The sequence below is a fragment of the Quercus robur genome, chromosome 8 (genome assembly GCF_932294415.1).
Source record: "Quercus robur chromosome 8, dhQueRobu3.1, whole genome shotgun sequence".
Lineage (NCBI taxonomy): Eukaryota > Viridiplantae > Streptophyta > Magnoliopsida > Fagales > Fagaceae > Quercus > Quercus robur.
This window is the reverse complement of record NC_065541.1, coordinates 51,366,113-51,392,748: the sequence shown is the minus strand read 5'-3', so window position 1 is coordinate 51,392,748 and position 26,636 is coordinate 51,366,113. Positions and strand designations below refer to the sequence as shown.

The window sequence follows — 26,636 nt, the reverse complement described above, 5'->3', positions numbered from 1 at the left end:
CTAAAACTCGATTGGTGTTTTAATTTGATGATAAAAAGCACAATCATAAAAAACAGATGCTAAAGATTGAAACTCTATCAAGTAAATAAATAAAAGATAACTCTAAAATCCCGTATGAAGGAGTGATGGGTTTACATAATAGTACAATTAATGTAACAGAATGTGATTACTATTTGCCACTTTGGAAAGAAAGAGTACAATCCTTTTAACTACAATAAATAAATATAAAGATCATTCTAAAATCCTGCATGAAGGAGTGATGGGTTTACATAAAGGCTAAGACTACAATCTTACTCAATATCTTTTTATTGGAGGTGAATTTTGACAAATCCATCATTAAATTACATCTTCTTCTTATATTTTTCATTCTTGCAAAATTTATATGATATTAAAGATCAATAGTTATGTTATCAATAAATTGTTTATGACAAGTTTTGGTAGTTTAAAATTATGCATAAAATATAAGCTTATAGATCATATAGTAAATAATATCCGATTGACACAAAATTTGACATATGTATTAAGAGTGTAAAGAATATGTAAGTCAATAGTTGGATTTTCAAAATATGTAGTAATGTTTATTTTATTGAGTAAAGTTGTAGCTTAAGCCTACAATTAGTTTTGTAGCTAAACTACAAATAGTAAAATGTAACATAATGTAGCCACTTTGGAAAGAAAGTGTATAATCCTTTTAACTACAATATTATACACTTTGTGCAATGTAAAAATATAATTTTCCTTAATATATTTTGTAAGAATTTTTTTTAATGACTTATGCATAATATTTTATCATGTGGTATATAATATTTATTTCAATTATTGTATTGGTAATTGACGTGATCAGTATTACACACTATTACATCAGTAATAGAATAAATAATTTTTTTAATTAAACAAATAAAAAATTTATAATATTCTTAATTTTACTCTTTGTTCTTTAGAGTAATATGATCATTCTATTTGAGTTGGACCCATCTTCGGTGTGTTCACAGGTCATAATAGTTGACCCTTCACTACTGGATCAACACTTGGGACGTAAGGAATGGGTGAAGCAAAAAATAAAAAACAAACAAAAAGACAAAAACAAAAATTATACAACATGGGTAGTTGAAAATGTGGCCGACTTTGTGTTAGATATTTTGTCTTTATACTATTTCTCCTATTTATTTAATTTTTTTATTAAATAAAATTCACATTATTTTACCTTAACAAGCACCTACGGTTGCTTGTTAACATTTGCTTTTATTTAAAAATAAATTTTACGTTTAAAAACTCCCACCTATGACGTAATTCTTGGGCTCATGCTACTGACACAAACACATGCAAACGAGCAATATTCCCTTTTGCTGCTCTAATCATTTATGTAATTGCAAGGTGGTTGTTAAGGTTTGCCTTTATTTAAAAATAAATTTTACGTTTATAAACTTCCACCTATGATGTAACTGGGCTCATGCTTCTTACAAAAACACACGCAAACAAGCAATATTCCCTTTTACTCCTCTAATCATTTATATATATATATATATATATAAATGTAATTGCACAGTACTTGTTAAGGTTTGCCTTTATTCAAAAATAAATTTTACGTTTATAATTAAACTCCCACCTATGATGTCGCTGGGCTCATGCTTCTTACAAAAACACATGCAAACAAGCAATATTCCCTTTTGCTCCTCTAATCATATATGTCATTGCACACTTTAGAAACTTCACAAATCCATCAAAAGAACTTTTTCAATTTTTCTTAATAATTTTCTCCTCCTATTTTTTATTTTATTTTTTTGTTTTTTTGGTTGAAAATTTTGTTTCTTAAGTTCTCTTCAAAAAGTGAAAGGTGGTGAATATTAGTATGAGTTTTATCGTGAGATTCTGATGAATAAGTTATTGTTAATGAGCAGTTGATTATATATATATATATATATATATAGTATGGCAAGCAGGCATGAGAATTTAGTGGATCCTGTTACGAGTGTGATCGAAGAAACGATATACGTTGCGGTGGGAATAGATGTGAAGGAATGCAAATCAACCCTGTTATGGGCTTTACACAACAATGGAGGAAAGAAGATTTGCATCATTCATGTGCATCGACCTGCACAACGGATCCCCAGTAATTGTAAGTCACAAAATTTACACAAAGATCCACATACAGGAGTGTGTCTGATCATGTATATTATATTTATATAATTAAAACTTGGAAGTTTTGATGGGAATTCAGTTTTTGATGCGGTAAAAATTGATCTATTGTAATTAATCATTCGTACTAGCTAGCTACTCCTACTAGCTAGCTTAGAGCTTTATGGCCTTTTAGTTGAGAAGAAGACTTTTTTTGCTGAATAGTTTAGTTTGGAAGTGTTATTGGTTGACTTTATTTGTGGAACTTCAAATTACAAACTTGATATTAATGATTTACCTCTCTTGATTTTTGCAGTTATAAAATTTACCAGGGTTTGGTGTATTTTTTTTGTTTTGTTTTTTTCCTTGGAACAATAAAGGATTTCTGCTAGAATCTTGAAACGAATTGAAAAGAAACTTCAGAAAATAATTGGCCACAGTTGTGGAGAAATAAATTCGTAGAATTTAGTGACTTCGGAAAAATTGGTCAATCAAACATATAAAAATTTTGATTGAGATTTTAAACCCATTATCTGGTAATTAATATGAAGAAAAATGACTATGGAGAACTGGAGAATTGCACGTTTGTCTATACGATTTGGCTTTTTTTTTTTTTTTTTTTTTTGGTGCATGGTTTTCAGTATTTCAAAATGAAATTATTTAAGCTTTTCTTATCTTGCAGTAGGTGGAGGCTGCCCAGCAGAATTAGTGAACGAAAAGATTGTAATGGAGTACCGGAAAACAGAAAGCCAAAATATGAATGAGACCCTAAAAGAATACCTTTCTATTTGTCGCCGAAAGGGGGTAAATTTATCAAATATTCTTAACAAATCTTCCTTACACACATACACAAAAAGTTGATATCCATAGCATATCTCAAAATAATGATCCTTGAAAGATACAAAGAATTTTACAAAATATTTCATAATTGTTAAGATTTTAAGTTGTTAATAGTAGTTTAAAAAGTATTGTTGGAGGTGAACTTAGATAAGAATTATTTAATAAAAACTTGTCAACTCAATTATTTATGAAAAATATTGTGAAAATTAGCAGTACTTATCTCAAAATTTATATATATTTCCACATTTATGGGTTACAAAGTTTTGTTTTTTGTTTTAAAGTCTAGAAAATGGTTTCTTGAAAATGGTTTGTGACTCTGGTTTTTTGTTTGCACTATTTCATTTCCCCCCTCAATTTCTTAACATAAAAAAATCACAGCCGGGTAGCACAAAATCACCATCACCGAAATATAAACAAATCTCCACAAAAATCCACTGGTTGTCTCAGAATCAACCCAAATTAACCTCAAATCCCAACTCCAGCTATCAAATACAATTTCCCTTCTCACTACATACCAATGTCACAAAAGTGAGCTCCCAGCAACGATCAAAGCCCAGAATCATAAACAGAAGAGAACTTTTGAATCATAAAGAAGAGCAGAAAAATCAAAACCCAGCAACGATCGTGAAATTGATGTTGATTATTGAGACTTCAAGTCTCAAACATGGAGAAGAGACATTTGACTGGTGCCATATGTCCTATACTCTTCACTATAGATGGTATATCATAGAGCTGGTCAGTGGTGGCTCTAAAATTTTTTTTTAGGGTGGTTACTAAGAAATTTAAATTATCACAATATTTTTATTTGTACCATTTTCAAAAGAAAAATAAAATTAGAAATTACTTTTATTGAATAAGTTGAATGAGCTACAAATTTTATCTTTTTGTTTTATAATAGGCTTTTTGTTGAATAATTTTTTCACTTGTTGTTGTTTGGTCTTGTCTTGTCTTGTTTTTGTCTGGTTTATATTTGTTGTTATTTGAGCTAATATTTATTGTTGTTATTTAAGCTTTAAAAAAAACAAAGGATTAAGAATTATGTTTGGAGTAATGTTACGTTCACAATATTTTTACAATAAATCTTATGCAAAAAAGTTGTTATTGGTGGGTAAAAAAATAATATTAGTATTTGGCCCAAATTAGAACCATTAATAGCTCATTACATTAGATTTGTTGTAAAATTATTGTAAAAATGTTATGAATGTAGTAGCACTACTCTTATTTTTGTTGAACTCAAAATTTTGTAATTCTCAAATTAGGGTGTTCAAAATTTTATTAGAATAGTTACAATAAGTTAGTTTAGCATATAACATTTTTTTGGCAAATGTACATATACATTTTTTTCAAGTCAGGGTGGTCTTGTGACCACCCTGGCTTGCAAGTGGAGCCACAGGACCACCTTGGCTTGCAAGTAGAGCCACCCCTGGAGTTGGTTCATGAGGAAGATTTTGACTTTATGTTAGAATTTGCCATTTGCAAAACAATAAGTCTAGAATAACTCACTTTTTTCTTAAAAAAGAAGAGGCAAACAAGTCTAGAATAATAATTTTTCTCAAATAATTTTTCACAACTATTAGGTAACAAATTATTAGAAAATTATAGAATACCCATAGAGTTCATATTTTCTCCTCTTATATGAATAATGAGAATGTGAGAGAAGGAAGTATTCATTTATGGTACTTCTAGAGTATTTTATATTTTCTGTTATTAATGATCCATATGAAAATTAATGACAACTAGCCAAATTTTTTTTTTGAGAGAGTTTCAACCTATGGCGTCTGTTTCTGATGATAGCTCTTTGTCACCAGACCAAGACATCAATCAATTTTTGGTGTAGACGGGGATTGAACCCCAGATTTCTTATTCAATCATCAAAGACTTTACTAGTTGAGCTAACTGGAACCTACGACAACTAGCCATATTCAACCGTTGTGAAAGCATTAGTACTGTCTACCAAAATGGATTTGAAGTTAATAAAATCAACCCCCAAAATGTGCATCAATAACTGTCCTCTTTTATTGGTTAATCCATTCATAGGTTACAAGCATTGACAATTTGAAATTTAGGGTATTAATTGTTCAGACTTTCAGTATATGGTTCAATGGTAACCACATTTTTTGTAGTGCCTTGTATATATAGTTCGAACTCCAAACCCTACCTATCTCAAAGAAAAAATTAAAAAAAAAAAAAAAATCCAAGATTCCATTGGCATTGATGATTCCTTTTGAAATTTCAATTACTGAGTTTTCAAATTTGTTGACACTTTTTTTTTTTTTTTTTTTTTTTTTGCTGAATGACATTATTGTTTTTTAAATCTAGGTAGAGGCACAGAGCGTATGGATTGAAATGGGCGATATCGGGAAGGGAATTATAGAACTCATTTCTCATGATGGGATCAAGGATCTTGTAATGGGAGGAGCATTAGACAAGCATTATAAAGAGTAAAAATCACATAAAATGCTTTCCATTAAATTTTCCTGTTCAATTCTTGTTCTATGTATAATACACTGTGGATGTCTACTGTCAATTTTTATTGCCTCAGAAATCAAAATATATACATGGTTATTATTATGTCCTAACTGCAGACCATGCGGTTTTTATTATGCAAAAAGAAGCTCAATGTTCAAAACATAAGGGAAAAGGGGAACTATGAATAGAATGCCTAGCTTAGTAACACATCTAGAATTAGTTAGACTAAAAAATAATTAATCTAATAATTAAAGAATGGAATATATCTCTTCCTTGATAAGTGAAGACTGAAGAATGAAATAAATCATTAATAGATATACCATGTAATTTTTATATGCCTTTTATTTTTATTTATTATTATTATTTTTTTTTTTTTGGGGGGGTGGCTTTAGAATATCTTGTACCAATGGGAATGGCCTGATTGATAAATTCAGTTAGTTAATAGAACTTTTTCAAAAGATGGTTTGATTCCTTGTTTATTGAGATTTTTAGTTTTAATTTATCATGTATGTGATGATTCAATTCAAGTATTCTATAATTTAACATCAATGGTTGCTATATGATCTTGGAGAGCTCAGCATCACGTTTTTGATGATTCAATTCAAGTATTCTATAATTTAACATCAATGGTTGCTATATGATCTTGGAGAGCTCAGCATATCTTTAAAAGTATTGACATCACTCAATGATGCAGGAAGATGGGCCTCAAGTCTAAGAAAGCTAAGTATGTGTGCAGACAAGCACCTCTTTCCTGCCGCATACAATTTATTTGTAGCAGTCACTGTATCAATACCAGGTTTGCTTAACAGGGTTGTTAATTACATTTGGTAAAGTAACTGTCAGTTGATGATCGAATAAACTTAACTCAATTATGTTAAAGAGAACTTAGAGAATAGTTAAATGATTAAAATTTCCATTTCATAATAGTTTTAAGCTTTTGGAATAAGTGGTAATTCAAAGAATTGATTACTTAGAGTAAATCAAGAGATTGGACAATCAATTATATTGATATATGAAATTCAAATAGTTAAATGATTGAAATTTCCATTTCATAATAGTTTTAAGCTCTTGGAATAAGTGGTAATTTTTTGTTGGAAGTATGATTTACTTTCCACAAATTAAAGACATAAATCAAAGAATTGATTGCTTAGAGTAAATCAAGAGATTGGATAGTCAATTATATGAGAAAATTACACTTTATCACCCTAAACTATACCCTTGATTATACTTTGCACTCTAAACTTTTTGAATGCACATTTTGCAATCTAAACTATGACCATTGTTACACTTTGTACCATGATATTAAGTTTTCTGTTAATTTAGATGGAAATTCAAAGTTTAGGGTACAAAGTGTAATCAGGAGTATAGTTTAGGAGGGTAAAGTGTAATTTATTTTTATTTTTAAAGAATTGAGAAGATAGGCAATTAAGTCTTTTTACATGGTGCCATATTTTTCGATTCAAGTTAACAACATACTTGATGTTGGGGTGAAAGTGTAACAATGATCATACTTTAGGGTGCAAAACGTGCACTTGAAAAGTTTAGGGTGCAAAGTGTAATTGGGGTGTAATTTAGGGTGGTAAAATGTAATTTCCCTCAATTATATTGATACAAAATTCAAAATTATAATATCAATGTAATAAATTGATAGTTGTCTTATTTTTAAATTCTATAAATCCCATTATAAATATGGGTCTTGTAATGTATTGTCAATCAAGTGAATGCAATCTTCTTGTTCTCAAAAAAAAAAAAAAAAAAAAAAAGAAAGTGAATGCAATCCTATAAAAAAAAAAAAAAAAAAAAATCAAGTGAATGCAAGATGTAGCCATTGGGCCTTTGGTGGTATGGAAGTAGGCCTAAGTGACTGAACCACATTGATCACTTCTGTTCTTTCTTTCTCATGTTTTCTTTGTGTTCCATACTATTTTAAACTCCGACATGGTGTCAAGTTTAACCTCTTCGCTCACATAATATTCCTATTGTTGCTGATTTCTTATACAATTACCTCTTCTTTAAGCATATTGGTATTTACCTATGCAATTCTTACTCTTAATACCTTGCATCATTGCAATGGATTTCATCACATTAACACTATAATGACATTTATCAAAGAAGAATTTCTTGTGATTTCTCATTGAGGGGGAGTTGCCGTTTTTAGTGTTGTTATCTTCATGTGCCGTTGAGCACCTACATTGGTTCATACCAAGTTCCAATTTTGTTGGTAAATTTTCTTGAACTCCAAAAAAACAAAAAGAGAATTAAAAATTTCGGAAGACATTTTCAAGTTTTTTTGGATTCAGTTTCTACAAGTTTTTCATTTCAATAAAGATTCATACACAACTTGAGGGGGAGTGCTGGACTTAGAAGTATGATTTACTTCTCACAAATTAAAGACAAAAATCAAGGAATTGATTAGTTAGAGTAAATCAAGAGATTGAATAATCAATTAATATTAATATGAAATTCAAAATTAGAATATGCATATAATAAATTGGTAGTTGACTTATTTTTAAATTTTATAAATGTTATTATAAATATGAGTTCTCTTGTAATGTGTTATTAATAAATTAAAGGCAAGATGTAGCCATTTAACTTTTGGTGGTGTGGACGTAGAGGTTTCCCTGACTAATGCAAGTATCAAAATAGGGAGGCAAAGCACTTGATATTACGGTCTGTTACTTGGGAGCCCGATAAGGACAACATTGAACCTAGAGCATCAAACTACCGGAGGTCAAAATCTGTACGCAATTGGGACATCACTGAAGCTGGACCATCAAACCACTTGAGATTAGATCCTGTTACACCGAAGCGTCGGCAAGCCCAAGGAGGACTGACCATACACATGGTAAAAATTTTAGAGTGCGCTTAGATGCAATTTTTTTTTTTAATTGCACCTTTTGTTCATCGCTTATTTGTCTATTTGTTAAAAATGGTTTAAGTACTTTAGGGAATAGAAAAAAAGAGGTTTAAAACTTTAAATAGTTGTACAACAAGTTCAAACAGACATAATAATTGACTATGTACTATGCTTGAAAAGTATACCGATGTAAACTTCAGAAGATCCACAATATTACACAAATTTCCAATAATCCAATCAATAAACCTAAGAAGAGAGGGAATTTTTTTTTTGGAGGAAACATTGGCAATTCAAAAGAACCTGAAAATGTCTATTAATAACTACTATAATTGTCAAATTTCACATTTAAACCAAAAAAAAAAAAAAAAATCATATTACTTATGTACGGTCATGAACCTGTGACCCTTGGTCCAAGGTCAAGAGCCTAAACAATTTGTACCGAACAATGGGGGGGACTACCTTGCCTGGTAAATCAGCTTGGTGGTTATATCACCCATGAGCCCAGTGCAACTTGGGCTCGGCCCTAACAACTTAAGTAGTGCCTTGGAAAATATCACTGCCGAGTAGTCACCAACGTCTATTGCTAGTTCCAAGGCTCCTGTTTCCAATGTGGGACCTTCTTTCATCAGGAATAATTTAATCGAGCCCTTCCCACATAAGTGGAGAAACGAGTAAATCATTACTAACCCACTGAGGCAAGGCTATAAATAGGGAAACCACCTGAGAGAAAGGGGTTAGACACCAAAGAGAGAGAACTAGGAAAGTAACCAAGCATTAATAGTCGGGTGTTCGGTTAAAGAAGTTAATCACTTTAATCAGTCTAGGGATAATCTACTTAGGAGCTGCCCATTGTAGGATACTCAAAAGCCCACTTTAATAAGTAAATTGTGAGCCTAATTACAGAGTTGGCCCAAAAGCAGGGAATTGGGTATGCACAATTGACGCCGTCTGTGAGAATCTCTTACTCAGTTGTAGTTCCATTGAGATTTACTTGACTAAACATGTCTGACCATCGCTTAGTAAGTTATGCCGATAGTGGGTTAGGGGGCTCGTCCTGGAGTTCGAGCTAGTGAGAAAGGAGCATAAGAGGAATGTAGACCGAAGGCACAAATGGGACGGGGAACACTCTGGCTCAAGAAAGGGATTGTCGCAGACATATCGGTCAGCATCCGAAGTCCCCGAGCAAGAGCAGCGTGACAGAAGGGATCAGAAATTAGAACGCCTGTGCAGACTGGTAAGGGATTTGGAATTGGAGGTACAGGGTAGGCGCCAAAGAAGGAATCACAATGAGTCTCCTAAAGGGTTAGTAAGTGCTGGGGTTAGTTATGGAGAAGCGTCCCGCCAGTCTGGTTCCCATCTGTGTAGGGATAGATCACAGGATTTCGCTAACAGGGATTCGGTTTCCCTTGAATGGTGTAGGCACTAGAGTGCTGCAATGGATGCCGTAAGTCATGTACTTCGCAGAGCGGCTCGGTCACCATTCTCAGACAAGATTGAATGTGCTCAAATGCTGAGGAGATTTAGTAGACCACTGTTTATCTCGTATGATGGGAAGACAGATCCCGTTGAGCATGTCAGTCATTATATTCAAATGATGCCTTTATACAATCAAAATGATGCTCTCATGTGTAAAGTATTTCCTTCTAGCTTTAGGAGTACTGCTTTAAGGTAGTTTAATGGGTTAAGGAAGGGATCAATTCATAATTTTGGAGAGCAAATTCAGGAGTTTGGAGTCCAGTTTATAACATGAACTGGGTACCACAGCCGATGGATGCGTTACTCTCTATGAAGATGGGAGTCGGGAAAACTCTTCAGAGCTATGCTAGTAGGTATTGGGAATTGTATAATGAGATTGGTGGAGGTAATGTGAAGGTGGTTGTAAGTACTTTCAGGCTGGGTCTGCTTGAAGATTTGAAGTTACGAGAGTCATTAACTAAGAGGCCTTCAGAGAAAATGCGGCAACTTATGAGATGTATTGAAGTATATAAAAGGCTAGAAGATGATTGGGAGCAAAGTAAAGGAAAAGCACTTATAAAAGGCTAATGCCCGTACCGGGGAAATCAAGGTGGCTGAGCAAAATGGGGGGTGACCCAACAAGAAGGAGTCAAAACCTGTATTACACTTACCACAGGGATAATGGGGCACACCACTGAGCAGTGCAGGATATTTAAGGATCATTTAGAGCAACTAGTGAATTTAGGGCATCTAAAAGAATTTGTAGTGGAACTCAGGAGTGGTGCTATTGGGCAGACCTCAAGGCCGCGGGGGAACACACTTCCATCCCTGTTGGGAGTGATAGAAGTTATCCATGCAGCTTCAATGGGAACCACGGTGACTCGAAGAAGGGGGGTGTTGACCGTAGTGTCTGCAGAGGGTAATCGAGAACACCCTCAGCCTGGAAAGAAAATGAAGCTGAAAGTTCAAAAACGTGTACCAATACACTTTTGAACGTTTAGACCCCCAAAAATTAACTTAACCAACACAAGCAATATGTCAAACAACTAGTGTGCGGAAACTTAACATATGCTATAATATGAAATTGGTTAAACAACTATCTAAGCCATAACAAAATTAAACCACAGCAGATAATGTAAAGGCAGAGATAGAGAGGAAGGAAGATGCAAACACAAAGATAACACCCGATGTGTTATCGAAGAGGAAACCGAAGACCTCGGCGAAAAACCTCTCCGCCGCCCTCCAAGCGGTAATCAATACACTAGAAAATACAGTTGGGATACAAGGACAGCAATAGACCCTCCAAGCCTAATCTACCCAGTGCACCTAAGCCCTCCAAGCTTCTTGCTCCAACGAGGTTGCGCCGAACCTTTTTCTTTTCTAGCTTCCCGGATTCCGCTACTACACCGTAGCATCAACCAATGAAGATTGGCTCCTTCCTAACTGCTTCCCAGAACTCCAAACGACTGTCTCACAGAGATGATAATGGTGAGAACCAGGTTTGGTATAATGCCTCTCAAGGTTTTGACCATGGAGAGGAAGAGAGTGGGGGATTTTGATGAGATTCTAAGGTAGGGATTGTGTGTGAAACAATCTTGTTTTTTCTTTAGGGTTTCTCTCTCAAAATTCTCTCTGGAAGCTCTCTTTCAATCGTGGGTTAAAAGGGTATTTATACTGAAGAGGAGTGGAATGCGAAACGTCAGGTTTTTCCAAAACAGGGGTGGCTCGCGGCTTGACCTCGCGGCTTGACTAAGTCGCGAGTTCCAGTCGCGAGTTAACCGTATGGCCAGTTGTCCTGTTTTGTCCTGTAGTGCTCCAGCTAGCATGACTGTTCATCTTCCAGCATGCTTGGCACGTGTGCATCTTCTGGCGGGTTGAAGCCGCGAGTCCAGTCGCGAGTCCCAGCCGCGACACTCTGTTTTCTTGCACACTCTTGAGCAATCTTCACACTATCTCACTCACTACCCTTACAACAATCCCACCTAAATACAGGGTTACTAAATGCTGAATTACAAGCAAATTTGGCACGGAATAAAGCCAATTAGATGGTTGAATAAATTCAACCTTACAATCTCCCCCTTTGGCTATTCCGTGACAAAACCCTAAAACAGACTCTAGACTTAACATGTGAGTTGGGAACAGTTGATCAAAACTCACTCACACCTAATTCTAGAAGCTGTGAAGCACTTGAATCATATGAACATAAACTCCTGAAACACAACAATACACCATGATCATTGTAAGCAGAAAATTATAAATGCATATGAAACAGGCAATATGAGATCAAGCATAAGATGGAGTTAATAAACAAACCATGGCTTGATCAACCAAGTGAACACCACAAGGTAGTGATCACAGTGTTCATTCACACTTGGAATGAACACAAGGACATACAAGCTAACAAGCACAAAGCAAGACACTTGTATGTTCAACACTCAACCAATGCATAGCACACATGACAAATGCATCTAGGAACAATCCTACAAGGGCACAAGAGTGACAGTACATAAACCACAATGCAGAACATTTAGATTTAAAATACTGATTTCACATAGCATAAAGGCTGCACTTAAGCATGGTACATACCACAAGGCCTACAAGCTATGCATAAAACATAAACCCTAAAAGCTTACAAAAGCACATGGGTACAAAGCACATTATATTGAATAAAAACTTAAACAATATAAACTAAAAGTGCTTAAAGTTTCTCCCCTTCAAAATGATGAGAAGCTGTGATGCACTTGGAACATATATACTTGTAACCTGAAACACTTGCACAAAACACATTAGTCCCTCAAGGTAAAGCAAGTAATAAAAGGACAAGTATAATGTAACAGGCAAATTGCGATCAAGTAAACATGATGTAAAACATATGAGCAACTTGATCAAACACCAAAACAGTCATATAGAAATGACTACAATGATCACATAGCAAAGCAAATGATCATTCGAACATGCATTCAATGAAGCACAATAGCATAGGGATATATGCATGTCCAAAACACAAACACGATGCAATACAAGAAAACAAACACAATAAAGTTTTATTGTTAACACAATGTCTTCTCCCCCTTGGTATATGCATCTCCCCTATGGAATATCTCTTCCCCTACAAATGTGCACGAGAAATAGAATTTCTCCCCCTAAGGATGTGCACAAGAGTCATAACAAGAGTCATATAGAAATGACAAAATACTCCGGAATACTCTCTAGAGTATACTCTCCCCCTTTTTGTCAGGAATAGACAAAGGGTCAAGGAGAAAAGAGGGCAAGAGATGAAGGTACGAACAATGCTAATGATGCATGAGGGGTGCAAGATGAATGAGAAAATGAAGTTCAAACCCATGACAAAGTAAAATGCTACAAAGCATAAGACAGACATGACATACTAGGATGAAGAAGCAAGGTCTATACCAATGCATGACAAGGGTAGCAAATGTGTGTGCAAGAGGTGGCTAAGTGCAATGCATGACCAATGCATGAAAAAAGCACATGTGGGGCAAGGTGTGTTAAATACACAACCAATGAACCAAACATGTTCCTAAAGAGGAAACATGAGAAACCCCAAAGTTTGGTACTCATCAGAGTCCAAACAAGCGAGAAAATATCTAAGAGGCATTTTATCAAACACCTAACATGCACACTATGAACAATAATGTGAAATAATACATGAACATCATGAAATCTACCCTTAATACATGTTCTTTCTGCCACAAGGGGCCAACATCCAATGCAAATCAACAAAAGAAACCAATCCCATGAAGAAATTTGACACAAATTAAGTTTTCCCAACCCCTATGATAAAAATCCCAACCAAGAGCACAAAACTCTCCAAAACATAATCTAAGGATCAAAATCAATGAAAAGAGTTTATAATTACCTTAGAGATGTTAATGGATTGAAAAACCATTCAAATTGGTTGGGTTTTGATGTAAAAATATTGAAAGAGGGGTTTTAGAGAGGATGGGAGAGGTTTAAAACAAGATTCCCACAAAAAGCCCTTTAAAAAACTGTTTCTGGGCGTTTCGCGACTGGGCGAGTCGCGAGGTTCAGTCGCGAGCAAGCCGCGAGCCGCGAGTTTCAGCCGCGAGCCGCGAGTTTCAGTCGCGAAAATTTTCGCGAGTCGCGAGTGAGCCGCGAGCAAGCCGCGAGTGAGCCGCCAAAAGCTTCTGGATGAACTCGCGACTGGGGTTTCGCGACTAGCGAGTCGCCAGCTGAGCCGCGAAAAACTCTGACACCTGTTTTTCAATTCAGAACATGTTTAAACATTGAAAAACAAAGTAAGCACTAAACATAAACACAAAAAGTGATAAAAATCACTTCCAAAAACATATAAAATGATCAAAAATCTTTTTGGATTAATCCATATAAGATTGAGCACACACACATCACATTTAGACAAAGTACAATCTAACAAATGAATAAGACATTCATTGAACATTAGGCATGTGTGTTGTGTGTGTGTATCAAATGTGGAATAGTCCTTAGTCTAGAGTGAAGCTTCAATGATCAATTCAATCAAGTCATACACAACTAGTACTAAGTCAAGTGGTCTATCTCAATTATAGAAGTGAACATATATGACCTCCCACAAGAAAATGATTACATAAAATTGAAGCTTTTCATTTGGCTTCTTACAATTCATATCATTTGATCATTTTGAATCAATACAACTCATTTTGAGCAATACATCTCATTTTTGAGATTGATGCCTGAAATTTTTGATATTTCACTTTGAAGAACAAGCCTTTGGCTTTTTGGGCATCATACATTTTCATATAAGTCGCTTTCCCTTTTTCCTAGTCGAATACTAGTATGTGCGACGGCTTTTGCAGCTCATTATCTCTTTTCATTTTGAGATTTACATTAATTGAGCTCTTTAAGCAATAAAAATAAAAGAGTGGGAAGAGACATAAGCACAAGTCTACGCATGTATCAAGACCAACATGACTATTGACTAATCATTCATGACAAGCTTGAAGATCGATTTACAACAATCACACAAAGATGTCAAGATTTTTCCCACAAAGATATAGGTGCAAAAATAACAAGCTAAGCTCGTAAATGCACAAAGCCATTTGTACAAAAGTACAAGGCCAAACTCACATGTGATATGTGCTCAAACAAATACGATCAAACTTTTTGAATTTTTCACTTTTTATGTGGTTTTGGATTTTTACTCACACAAAATAGAAACATAAAAGTAAGATAAAAAACGAAACAATGCATACAAATAAATGCAAGATGCACAAAATGCATGAAGATATGACATTTAATGCATGAAGGGTCCTACAAAGATCGAAAGAATTAGATCAAGGACCAAAAGAGCAAAAACTCAACCATAGGAACCCTTCCTCATCCAAACGGAACGATTGTTTGGAATGAGTGTCTCAAGAGAAGCAAGACGAGGGTTGGAAGAATGAGAACCGGAGATGCACATAGTCAAGGAGTTAAGAGCATTAAACATTTTCTTTAACAACATGTTATTTTCACTCAAATCCAGTTTACTCTTTTTAGCACAACTTCCAAAAAACTCAAGTTTCTCTTTTCTTTTGATTCTCTTAAGAGCTTGAAACTTAGAGCAATGAGGTCTTAGATGACCAAAGGCACCACAATGGTGACAAACAATGTGTTTAGGTCCACTAGGCTTTTTGGGAATAGATCTAGCAACATGGTTTTGTTCCCTCTTCAACTTATGACATTGAGGTCTTATATGACCAATCACACCACAATGGTGGCAAGTTGGAACAAACTTAGATCCATCCAAAGCCTTAGGTTGAGACCTAAACGAAGGTTTTGACTTAACAGCCTTTCTCTCCACCTTTTGATTTCTTTTATGTGGAGGAATGTACACCGATTTGTCCTTTAAGGTAGAACACACACTAGGCACAAAATCGGGTACCACAACATGATTGCAACAAATATTATCATCCATTTTATCAATGGGTTCAGCAATCAAACACTTGGCATGCATCTTAAGAGATTCATTTTCACATTTTAACTCATCAACAAGTTTGTTAGACAAAACAAGTTTAGCATCCAAGTCCATATTCAAACATTCAAACTCTTTTAGCTTTTCAAGAGAATCTTCAACAAGTTTTTTATATTTCTCAACCAATTTGTTGGACTCATTGAGCTTAGCAATCAAATCATCCTTTTCACAAAACAACTTGCTTAAATTCTTTTGAAACTTCTTAGCATTTTTCTTCAAGAGTTTGTCAACAACACCCATAGATTTAAATAACATGTCATCACACTTATGAGGATTAACACTCATAGAGGTATTTTCACAAACACGTGGCATGTTACATTCATCACCAACCAAATCATGCAAAGAGTCATACAAAGCACAATCCATGGCAAATAAACACAAGGGGTCAAGGATCACACTTAGGTATTTAAACCACAACAAGTGTACCCGCTCTGATACCAATTGAAAGTTCAAAAACGTGTACCAATACACTTTTGAACGTTTAGACCCCCAAAAATTAACTTAACCAACACAAGCAATATGTCAAACAACTAGTGTGCGGAAACTTAACATATGCTATAATATGAAATTGGTTAAACAACTATCTAAGCCATAACAAAATTAAACCACAGCAGATAATGTAAAGGCAGAGATAGAGAGGAAGGAAGATGCAAACACAAAGATAACACCCGATGTGTTATCGAAGAGGAAACCGAAGACCTCGGCGAAAAACCTCTCCGCCGCCCTCCAAGCGGTAATCAATCCACTAGAAAATACAGTTGGGATACAAGGACAGCAATAGACCCTCCAAGCCTAATCTACCCAGTGCACCTAAGCCCTCCAAGCTTCTTGCTCCAACGAGGTTGCGCCGAACCTTTTTCTTTTCTAGCTTCCCGGATTCCGCTACTACACCGTAGCATCAACCAATGAAGATTGGCTCCTTCCTAACTGCTTCCCAGAACTCCAAACGACTGTCTCACAGAGATGATAATAGTGAGAACCAGGTTTGGTATAATGCCTCTCAAGGTTTTGACCATGGAGAGGAAGAGAGTGGGGGATTTTGATGAGATTCTAAGGTAGGGATTGTGTGTGAAACAATCTTGTTTTTTCTTTAGGGTTTCTCTCTCAAAATTCTCTCTGGAAGCTCTCTTTCAATCGTGGGTTAAAAGGGTATTTATACTGAAGAGGAGTGGAATGCGAAACGTCAGGTTTTTCCAAAACAGGGGTGGCTCGCGGCTTGACCTCGCGGCTTGACTAAGTCGCGAGTTCCAGTCGCGAGTTAACCGTATGGCCAGTTGTCCTGTTTTGTCCTGTAGTGCTCCAGCTAGCATGACTGTTCATCTTCCAGCATGCTTGGCACGTGTGCATCTTCTGGCGGGTTGAAGCCGCGAGTCCAGTCGCGAGTCCCAGCCGCGACACTCTGTTTTCTTGCACACTCTTGAGCAATCTTCACACTATCTCACTCACTACCCTTACAACAATCCCACCTAAATACAGGGTTACTAAATGCTGAATTACAAGCAAATTTGGCACGGAATAAAGCCAATTAGATGGTTGAATAAATTCAACCTTACAGAAGCCTACTCGAGAGTCGATTGTGTTCGACGATGATTTAGAAGGAACAACCTAACCATATGATGATGCACTTGTGGTTACTACTCAAAAAAAATTTTTATAGTCAAAAGGGTGTTGGTAGACTAGGGAAGTAGGGCCAAGGTGATGTATCCTGACCTGTTTAAAGGGCTAGGATTAAAGGCTGAGGACTTGTCCAAGTATGACACAGCTCTGGTGGGATTTGATGGCTGAATGGTGGTACTTGAGGGGCAGATTTCACTTCCCGTGAACACGGAAGGAGAGGAGGTGATGGTAAACTTTATTGTAGTCGGCTCATTTTCTCCCTATATGGCCTACTCGGCAGGCCATGGATTCACATGATGGGGGCGGTCCATCCACTTTACATGTTAAGGTGAAGTTTCATATCGATCATGGTATTGTAGTAGTAAGAGGAGATTAGCAGGTAGCGAGACAATGTTTAGTGGCAGCAGTAAACCGGGAGATAAAGCAAAAAGAATCTGCCGAAGAGGTCCTTTTATAGCAATTATAGGAGCCCCAAGAGGGCCAGGGGGCTAACGGTGCCAAGGATTTGATTAGGGTAAGTATACTTCCATATGAGAATAGGAGTTTTCAAATAGGAACAAGTATGACGCATGAGGATTGGGTGAGCCTATTATTGTTGCTATTTCAGAATCTGGATGTTTTTGCATGGAGTCTATACGAAGTACCCGGAGTGAATCCGGAATTTATAACCCACAAACTCAATGTGGACCCGTTATTCCCACTAAAGAAGCAAAAGCCGAGGAGATCGGCTAAGCAACACGTTGAAGCTGTTAAGCAAGAGGTTGCAAAGTTGAAGGAAGCAGGGGCGATAAAAGAAGTCTTTTTCCCAGAATGGCTATCTAATACTATGGTAGTGAAGGAGAAGAACTTTAAGTGGAGGGTTTGTGTGGATTTTACCGACCTTAACTGAGCATGCTCGAAAGATCCCTTCCCAGTGCCGAAGATTGATCAGTTAGTGGATGCCACATGTAGACACCTTAGGATGAGCTTTTTAGATACTTTTCAGGGCTATCATTAAAATGCTTTGGCCGCTGAGGACTAGGAGAAGACGTCATTCATCTCTCTTGAAGCTAACTACCATTACATAGTAATGTCATTTAGGCTAAAGAATGTGGCCGGGCCACTTATCAAAGAATGTTGACCAGAATGTTCAGGGAGAAGATTGAGAATATAGTGGAAGTCTACATTGATGAAATGGTGGTTAAAAGCAAGGCAAATCAGTGACATGTCGGTGACTTAATAGGAATATTTGAAATACTCAAGTGGTACAGGTTACGTCTCAATGCCGATAAATGTGTCTTCGGTGTAGGAGCTGGTAAATTTCTCAGGTACATGATCACCCATTGAGGAATAGAGGTGAATCCCGATCAAATAAGTGCCATAGAGCGTCTCAAGCCACCGAGTAATCCAAAGGAGGTTCAGGTATTGACCGAGATGTTAGCTGCATTAAACTGATTTGTTTCAAAGTCTGCTGATCGGTGTCGTCCATTTTACCAATTAATGAAAAAGTTGAAAGGTTTTCAATGGATCGAGGAGTGTGAGGAGGCTTTTCAGGACCTGAAGTAAACACACCGATATTGTCTGCCTCGGAGGCTAGTGAGGACTTATTTATGTATTTGTCAGTATTTGAACACGCAATAAGCATTGTATTATTGAGAGATCAAGGAGTTCAGAAGCCCATCTACTACATTAGTAAAACCTTGGTCGACATTGAGACGAGGTATTTGCCCTTGGAAAAGTTGGCGTTAGCATTAGTGCATGCAACTAGAAAGCTACCTCACTATTTTCAAGCTTATATGATGTATGTGTTGACTAAGTACCCACTACAATATTTGCTTAAGAGGTCCAGCTTTACAAGCCGGATAGCCAAGTGAAGGACTAGGCTAGGATCATTTGATATTCGGTATCGGCCTTGAAGCTCGGTCAGAGGCCAAATACTAGCCGACTTTGTCGCAAAGTTTACTCCTCGAAGAGACCAGGGGGTTGTGTGTAATGTAGAGGCCCGACCCTGAAGGGTGTTTATGGACGGTGCATCTAGTGCAATGGGAGCGGGGGCTGGTATTGTTATGATATCACCATAAGGAGTGAAAGTGGAGTATTCATTCAGATTGGGGTTTAGGGCATCAAACAATGAGGCCGAGTATGAGGTTCTTCTTGTAGGATTGAGGGCCGCACTTAGCCTCAGAGTGGTCGACTTGGAGGTGTATTTAGACTCTCGACTGGAAGTTAGTCAAGTTGAAGGAAGCTTTGAAGCCAAAGATTCTCGGATGATTGACCACTTGAAGCTCGTGAAGCAAATGGTGAGCAAGTTTCAGAAGATGAAGTTGGTTCAAATTACCTAAGGATAGAAGCCTAGGTTCGGTTCGACCTTTATCACCGATCAGGTGGAAACCTTGCTACCAATTTTCTAAGGACTGGAACCTAGGCTCGGTTTGACCCCAGTCACCGACTAGGTAAAAACCTTGTTATAAATTTCCTAAGGACAAAAGTCTAGGCTCGGTTCGACCTTGGTCACCGACCAGGTGGAAACCTTGCTACAAATTTCCTAAGGACAGAAGCTTAGGCTTGGTTCGACCTCGATCATTGACCAGGTAGAAACCTTGTTACGAATCTCCCATGGACAGAAGCTTAGGCTTGGTTCGACCCTGGTCACCGACTAGGTGGAAACCTTGCTACCAATTTTCTAAGGACTAGAACCTAGGCTCGGTTTGACCCTTGTCAACAACCATGTGGAAACTTTATTTCAAATTTTCAAAGAACAAAAACCGAAGTTCAGTTCGACCACTGTCATCGACCAGGTGAAAACCTCGCTACATTTTTTAAGAAAGCTCAGGCAGGGCATATAATACACTAAGGTAATGAACAAAATTAACTAGGCAATTCAAATTAAGAAAAGGAAAAAAGGCTTAAATAGTTGAAATTTAAAAGTGTTTGTCACCAAAACCATGATGACCACCAGTATCATGTTATGTCACCTCACCCCAGTGACTAGGGACAAATTAAGGTAAAAGACAGATATAAACTAATTGTCATAATTCAAACGGTCAGGTCCTGCGGTTGTTCGGGTTGACTAGGGGTAGCATCCATTGTAGACTGGAGGTTGGGCTCTGGAAGTTGGGGCTGTGTTTGTCCTTGTGCGCTAGTCGAATTGCTGGTGATCTCAAGGTCAATTAGCTCGGCATGAGAATCAATCTCTTCTACTAAAGCCTTTATGCTCTGACTATCTTCGTCCTCAGCATGAGCAAGACTTTGAATTGGAGGAGGAGGAGGTTTGGGGTAAGGAATTTGATCGAGATTTCTGAATGGTGATTCTTTAGGAACATCCATGGCAAACACGACCACCATCCACCCCTCGCTGAACCCGTACCTCCGTGTCTGCATCACAACGGGCTCATGGGATTTCTCGGCATTGGTAAAGCCCATGTCGTAGAACTTGTCCTCGCTCTCCTTTAGGGCCGATTTCAGCTCGACTACTTCCTTATCTTTGGCTGATATTATGCTTTCTACCTCGGCCAATTTGAGCTCCATCTCCCTGAGTTTAGTCTCTAGATAAGCTACCCTTTGCTTGGCAAGAATGCGTGCTCTCTCGGCTTTTCTAGCCTTTTCCTCAACTGCCTCTGTGGCTCTATCCCTATCCCTTGCAGTGGCTTCAACAACCTCCTTTAATTCCTTCTCTGTGTCAGCCTCCTTGGTAGCGTTCTTCAGCCAATCCTCCATCATGTATGCTAGTTGGGCCGCCTATCACTGCAATAATAAACAACTATGTAAGAGATACACCGTAAGAATAGCGATAATAAATAATAATAATAATAATAATATGTTTTTAGCAGGAAATAAAGGGAAAGATAAGGATTAAGCCTTACTGCAATAGTATGCCATTGAAGTCTGGCAGCCACCGCCTCATTAGTACTGTTCGAGAGTTAATGCACGTCGTTCGGCAATTGTAGAGCTTGCCCCAAACTCCGTGCAATCTTCCCACCCTCCTCGGCAGACCAATTCCTTAAGCTGGTTATCACCGGGAGAGGACTATCACCAAGCATGAAAGTACTTTGCCATCCAACGGAAGGAGGTGCTGAGTAAGAAGCTATGTTTGAACCCACCTCCACGGTTGGAAGACTATTTGTGCCGGGTTCCCAGATAGTCAAAGGAGCCACAGTTGGTGCAGGAGGGGTTCTTGGAGGCATAACTTCCGGCCTCTCAGAGGGTTCGTTGGCATTTCGAGGTCTCTTTCATCCACAGGGCGTTGGAGGAGGAACTTGCTGCTGCATAGGTGGCCACCCACTAGGCAAAAATCTATCAACGGTCATGGTCCGTCGCACCACCATTTTGTCTTTCGGGTCTTTGATATCGGATTCCTTTGATGAACTAACCGACTCAACCTCTACCTGATCTGCGACTTGAGCCTCTTTGTGGGGTTCCTCAATAAGGTTGTGTTCTGCTCGGCCGTAAAATACCGCGTCTGCCAAACCGAACGTCTAGGTAAGACAGTAGGGGACTTCCAACTGTCAGCACTTGCCTTTGGTCCTGAAAACTAGTATATGCTAGAGTACAGCCAAGGATAAGGTGTAAGGCTCGTAACTGATCGTCGAAGTGTACAAAGATCTCAGACCGAAGAACGAAGTTTAAATCCCGAACATGGATGGCGTTACGGTCTGGTTTGAATCTTTTAGCATTTGCACAATTAGAAAGAGTCATTAGCATTTTCAAATGAAATAAGGTTAACTCTAAAATAAATAACAAAATCATGGTGACAATAGGAAATTAAAATTAAATGTGAGTGGTACAGACCACTATCTCGGGGCGAGGTCGGGTAGGTGAGCTCATTGGTAAGCCAATTGCTGCTCACCTGAACAAATTCTCCAGCTGAGTTTCTGTTAGAATCAGGAAAACACGATATCAACTGTACTAGTGTGTCCCTAACTTTAAGTTAATACCCCGACCTCTCATTACTGCACAAACTATACATAAAATTAATGTGGTGTTGGTTGAGGTGTAACTCGTACAAGTTATTTAACTGGCTAACACTGCTCACCACTTGGTAAAAATTGGGTGGAAGTTGGTTAGGACAAAGACTGTAGAACCTAAGGGTTCTAAGTATTAACAAGTCTACGGGAAACCTCACCCCACCCTCTAGTATAGACATTAATGGGAAGAATACTACATAGGGACGTCGTTCTAGTGCTATATTACCCTCATGACAGTAAGCTACATCTACGTCTAAAGGGATGTTAAATCTAGCCCTAAAATTGGCTAAGGTAACCTCGGTCTTAAGAAGATGAGAAACGCCTATTCTAATGTATCAAACAATTAGAAGGAAAACTTAAGAGAAGAGGAAAAAGCAAATGACTTACAGTAGAAATGTTAAGAGGGATTTGCTCGGGAAGGAGTTTGTGCTCGGTAACTTAGGGCACTCAAAAATGGAAGAAGTAGAAAGTGAAACAAAGAGATGGAAGATGATTTTTATAGGCCAAAAGAAGTTAACAAGCATTGAATGTGTAATCAAGTGGGAGAAATAATTACAACCTCTTTTTGAAACTGTCACACGCATTGCCTCGGTACATGAAGCATCAGATAATCATAACCGTTGGATGGGAGAGCCTGTCATACCCATTTTCCCAAAACATGTGGACTGTCTTGTCTGTAATTAATGAAACTAGCGGTTGGTATTCCCGAGAAGTAAAATGGAAATCTTTATTAAGGATCTTTGATTTTATCCCTGAGAATGGGAAAAGAATCAAAGGGGGGCTATTGTACGGTCATGGACCTGTGACCCTTGGTCCAAGGTCAAAAGCCCAAACAATTTGTACCAAACAATGGGGGGACTACCTTGCTTAGCAGATCAGTCCAGTGGTTATACCGCCCATGAGCCCAGTGCAACTTGGGCTCGGTCCTAACAACCTTGGTAGTGCCTTGGGTAATATCGCTGCCAAACAGTCACTGGTGTCTATTACTAGTTCCAAGGCTCCTATTTCCAATGTGGGACCCCTTTTCGTTAGTAATAATTTAATCGGGCCCCTCCCACATGAGTGGAGAAATGAGGAAATCATTAGATTCATTACTAACCCATTGAGGCAAGGCTATAAATAGGGAAACCACTTGAGAGAAAGGGGTTAGACACCAGAGAGGGAGAACTAGGAAAGTAACTGAGCATTAATAGTTGGGTGTTCGATTAAAGAAGTTAATCACTTTAGTCAATTTAGGGTTAATCTACTTAGGAGCTGCCCATTGTAGGATACTCAAAAGCCCATTGTAGGATAATCAAAAGCCCATTGGGTATGAACAACTTATGTTAAACTTTCTAGTGTAATACATGAGTTACGACTAATATCTATATACATAAAAGCAGAAACTTTATTCTTGATAATCTAAGTTCATAATTTCAATTATATAGTTCTTTAACAATTTAATTACATTATTATTTAAAATATTATTTTATATAAGATTTATAAGAAACAATTAATTTGGAATAAGATATTCTTACTCAAACTTAATCGTTTTCACAATAATAAAAACTAAGTACAACAAAAGATAAAAGCAATTTTGATTACATGCAATTAGGAATCTAAGATATATTTTTGAAATAGGAATTTAAAAGATAATAGTGCATTTAAATTAATGTAATAATTAAATATTTGTCAATATACTCAAGTAAGTGGTTCATATGGTTGATTATTCTTTCTAGCTAATGACATATAATATATTTGAAGTTTTTTTTTTTTTTTTGAGAAAATAATATATTTGAAGTTGATAAATATTATTGTGCATGATAAGTAGGATACATGATACATAAAATAATTTCTTATAAAATATTTTAAAAACAGTGCCTTAAGAATATTTCTTGTTCCTGAGTAGAATACTCAACACGCAGCACACACTGCACACCTTATACTATTATATGAACTATATAATTGAAAATTATACCACTATAAATGTTAAAAGGTTCAAAATCTTACTCAAAGTTTTGATAACCCAATCAACAGTTCCAAGAAGAGGTGAAACAAAGGAAAGAAGTTGAGGAAGCACTAGTGAAAGAGAGAGAAGAACTTGAAAAGTTGAAGAATCTGAAAGACCAAATGATGGAAGAACTTCGGATTGCCAAAGAAGAAAAAGCATTATTAAAGAGCCAAAATGAAGTGTTACAAAAAGAGAGAGATGAGTTGCAGATTGAGCGTGACAATGCACTGCAAGAAGCTGAAGGGTTGAGAAGTAAACAAGCGGAGGCCTCTATTCAAATGTTTGAGTTCTTGCCCTCTGAGATTGAAGAAGCTACTCAAGGCTTTGATGATTCCCTTATAATTGGACGAGGAGGATATGGGAACGTTTATAAAGGTCTCCTGCGTCAAAACCAAGTTGCTATAAAGAGTCTAAAATCTAATGGCTCGCAAGGCCCCTCAGAATTCGGAATGGAGGTTTGTGTATTCATTTGAAAATCAGTTTAATAATTTATTTAGGTAAAGATTTATTTGACCTTTGGCTATGATTTCAATATTAGGGTGAGATTAGTATAGTTTTATTGTTTGTTGTTAAGCTGTTTACTATATTCTGATCTTAATTGATATCTCAACCAAAAGAATATGTCAAATTTGTTGAAAAATTGATAAAAAATTTTGGTGCATCCAACTCGATCTTCTATATATGATGATGAGATGATCAGTTGCTTAAATAATTTGGAATTATGTAGATGCCTGTTTATTTGGAGAGTATCTGTAATCATTCATTTATGTTGATAAATTTAACTACTGTAAATTTCTCTTTGCATACCAAAGCATTAGGAGATATATATATATATATATTTCATTTTTCCTGATCTGATATATATATTTCATTTTTAAGTACAATTCACTTAAGCATTTTATCTGTAACTACATTCTGTCATACAGTATTATGTTATGTAGGTGTATATAATTACGTTACAAAATTATCGGTTGACTGTAGCCTATAGAATGAGACAATATGCTCAGGTAGTACAAAATTTCCTATAGTCCAATTACAACCTTACGTAGTTATAGTTAATACTACGTGCTGCGGTACTTGCTTTTCATGCGCTTTGCACTCGTAAAATCATGGTTTATGACTTTATGCTAGTATAATATGCATAAGGTGACAACTTAATTAGTAGTTTGTAACTCTTTTCTGTAATCAAAACAAGCTAGTAATATCTAACGCACTTCTCTATCTCGAAATTTTTTTCCACTACCTAGAAAGAATAAGTTGGATCAAAAGTTTGTCTTTCTTTCTGATTAGTTGGTTGTATATCAGGTTCGTGCATTGAGTCAGCTGACGCATCCCAATCTAGTCAGACTTATTGGATATTGTTCTGAAGCTTCTGTCCTCGTCTATGAGTATCATCCCAATGGAAACCTTGAAGATCGGCTCAACTGCAAGAACGAAAGTACTCCATTATCATGGCAAACTCGAATACACATTGTCACAGAGTTGTGCTCCGTCCTCGTTTATCTTCATTCTAGAAAACCTCACAGCATAGTACATGGTGATTTGAAACCCTCTAATATCCTTCTTGATGCCAACTTTAAGAGTAAACTTAGTGACTTTGGACTCTGCCGTATATTATGCCATGAAAGAAGATCAAGCAACGATACAACACTGTGTCATTTTACAGACCCAAAGGGCACTTTCCATTACATAGATCCCGAGTTTTGTGAAACAAGAAAGCTTACTAGGAAGTCAGACGTTTACTCATTTGGAGTCATATTACTACAATTGTTGACGGGCCAGAGACCACACTTCGAAATGGAAAACGACGTGCAAGTTGCCTTAGATGCTGGAAAGTTGCCATCCCTCTTGGATCCTTTGGCTGGAGACTGGCCAATTAAGACTGCTGAAGAGTTGGCTCACTTGGCCTTGAGGTGTTGTGACAGGTACCAAAGGAACCGACCAGACCTTAGCTCAGAGGTCAGGAAGGTACTTGAACCGTTGAGAGCTTCATGTGTGGCCTCATCCTCATCCCCTGGCCATAAGAGGAAATATCTTCAAGTTCTAGCGGCAGACTCGAGTACAAGGTTTTTTACATCAAGCAGAGGCTTTGAGGAGACGGCTGGACAGTAGGCATAACACGTCAGGCAGGATGATCCTAATTTCTAAGCTTGCACACTGTAAATATTCTAAATTCCTGATCACAATGACGGAAGAAGACTCTAGTTTTAAACTAGGAACACTACAACCAAGCACCAGACAATTTAAAGCTCTACAAAAACAATAACAGGAGTTATTGATTTGAACACCATCTTCATGCATGTGCTTATAAAATCTTTCTTTCTTCCCTTTTGGAAATGATCAAGAGATTTCTTGACC

The 26,636-nt window shown here is 37.0% G+C and overlaps 1 protein-coding gene across 1 annotated transcript; it reads left to right on the top strand.

The window, feature by feature from the left end:
• Nucleotides 1-1,550: 1,550 nt before the first annotated feature.
• Nucleotides 1,551-26,615, top strand: LOC126696909 (U-box domain-containing protein 33-like). The gene is made up of 7 exons (XM_050393663.1): nucleotides 1,551-2,116; nucleotides 2,798-2,919; nucleotides 5,275-5,396; nucleotides 6,119-6,220; nucleotides 8,071-8,269; nucleotides 24,305-24,733; nucleotides 25,584-26,615. The coding sequence occupies exons 1-7, from the start codon at nucleotides 1,930-1,932 to the stop codon at nucleotides 26,388-26,390; spliced, it is 1,968 nt and encodes a 655-aa protein (XP_050249620.1). The 5' UTR covers nucleotides 1,551-1,929; the 3' UTR covers nucleotides 26,391-26,615.
• The last annotated feature ends 21 nt before the right edge of the window (nucleotides 26,616-26,636 follow it).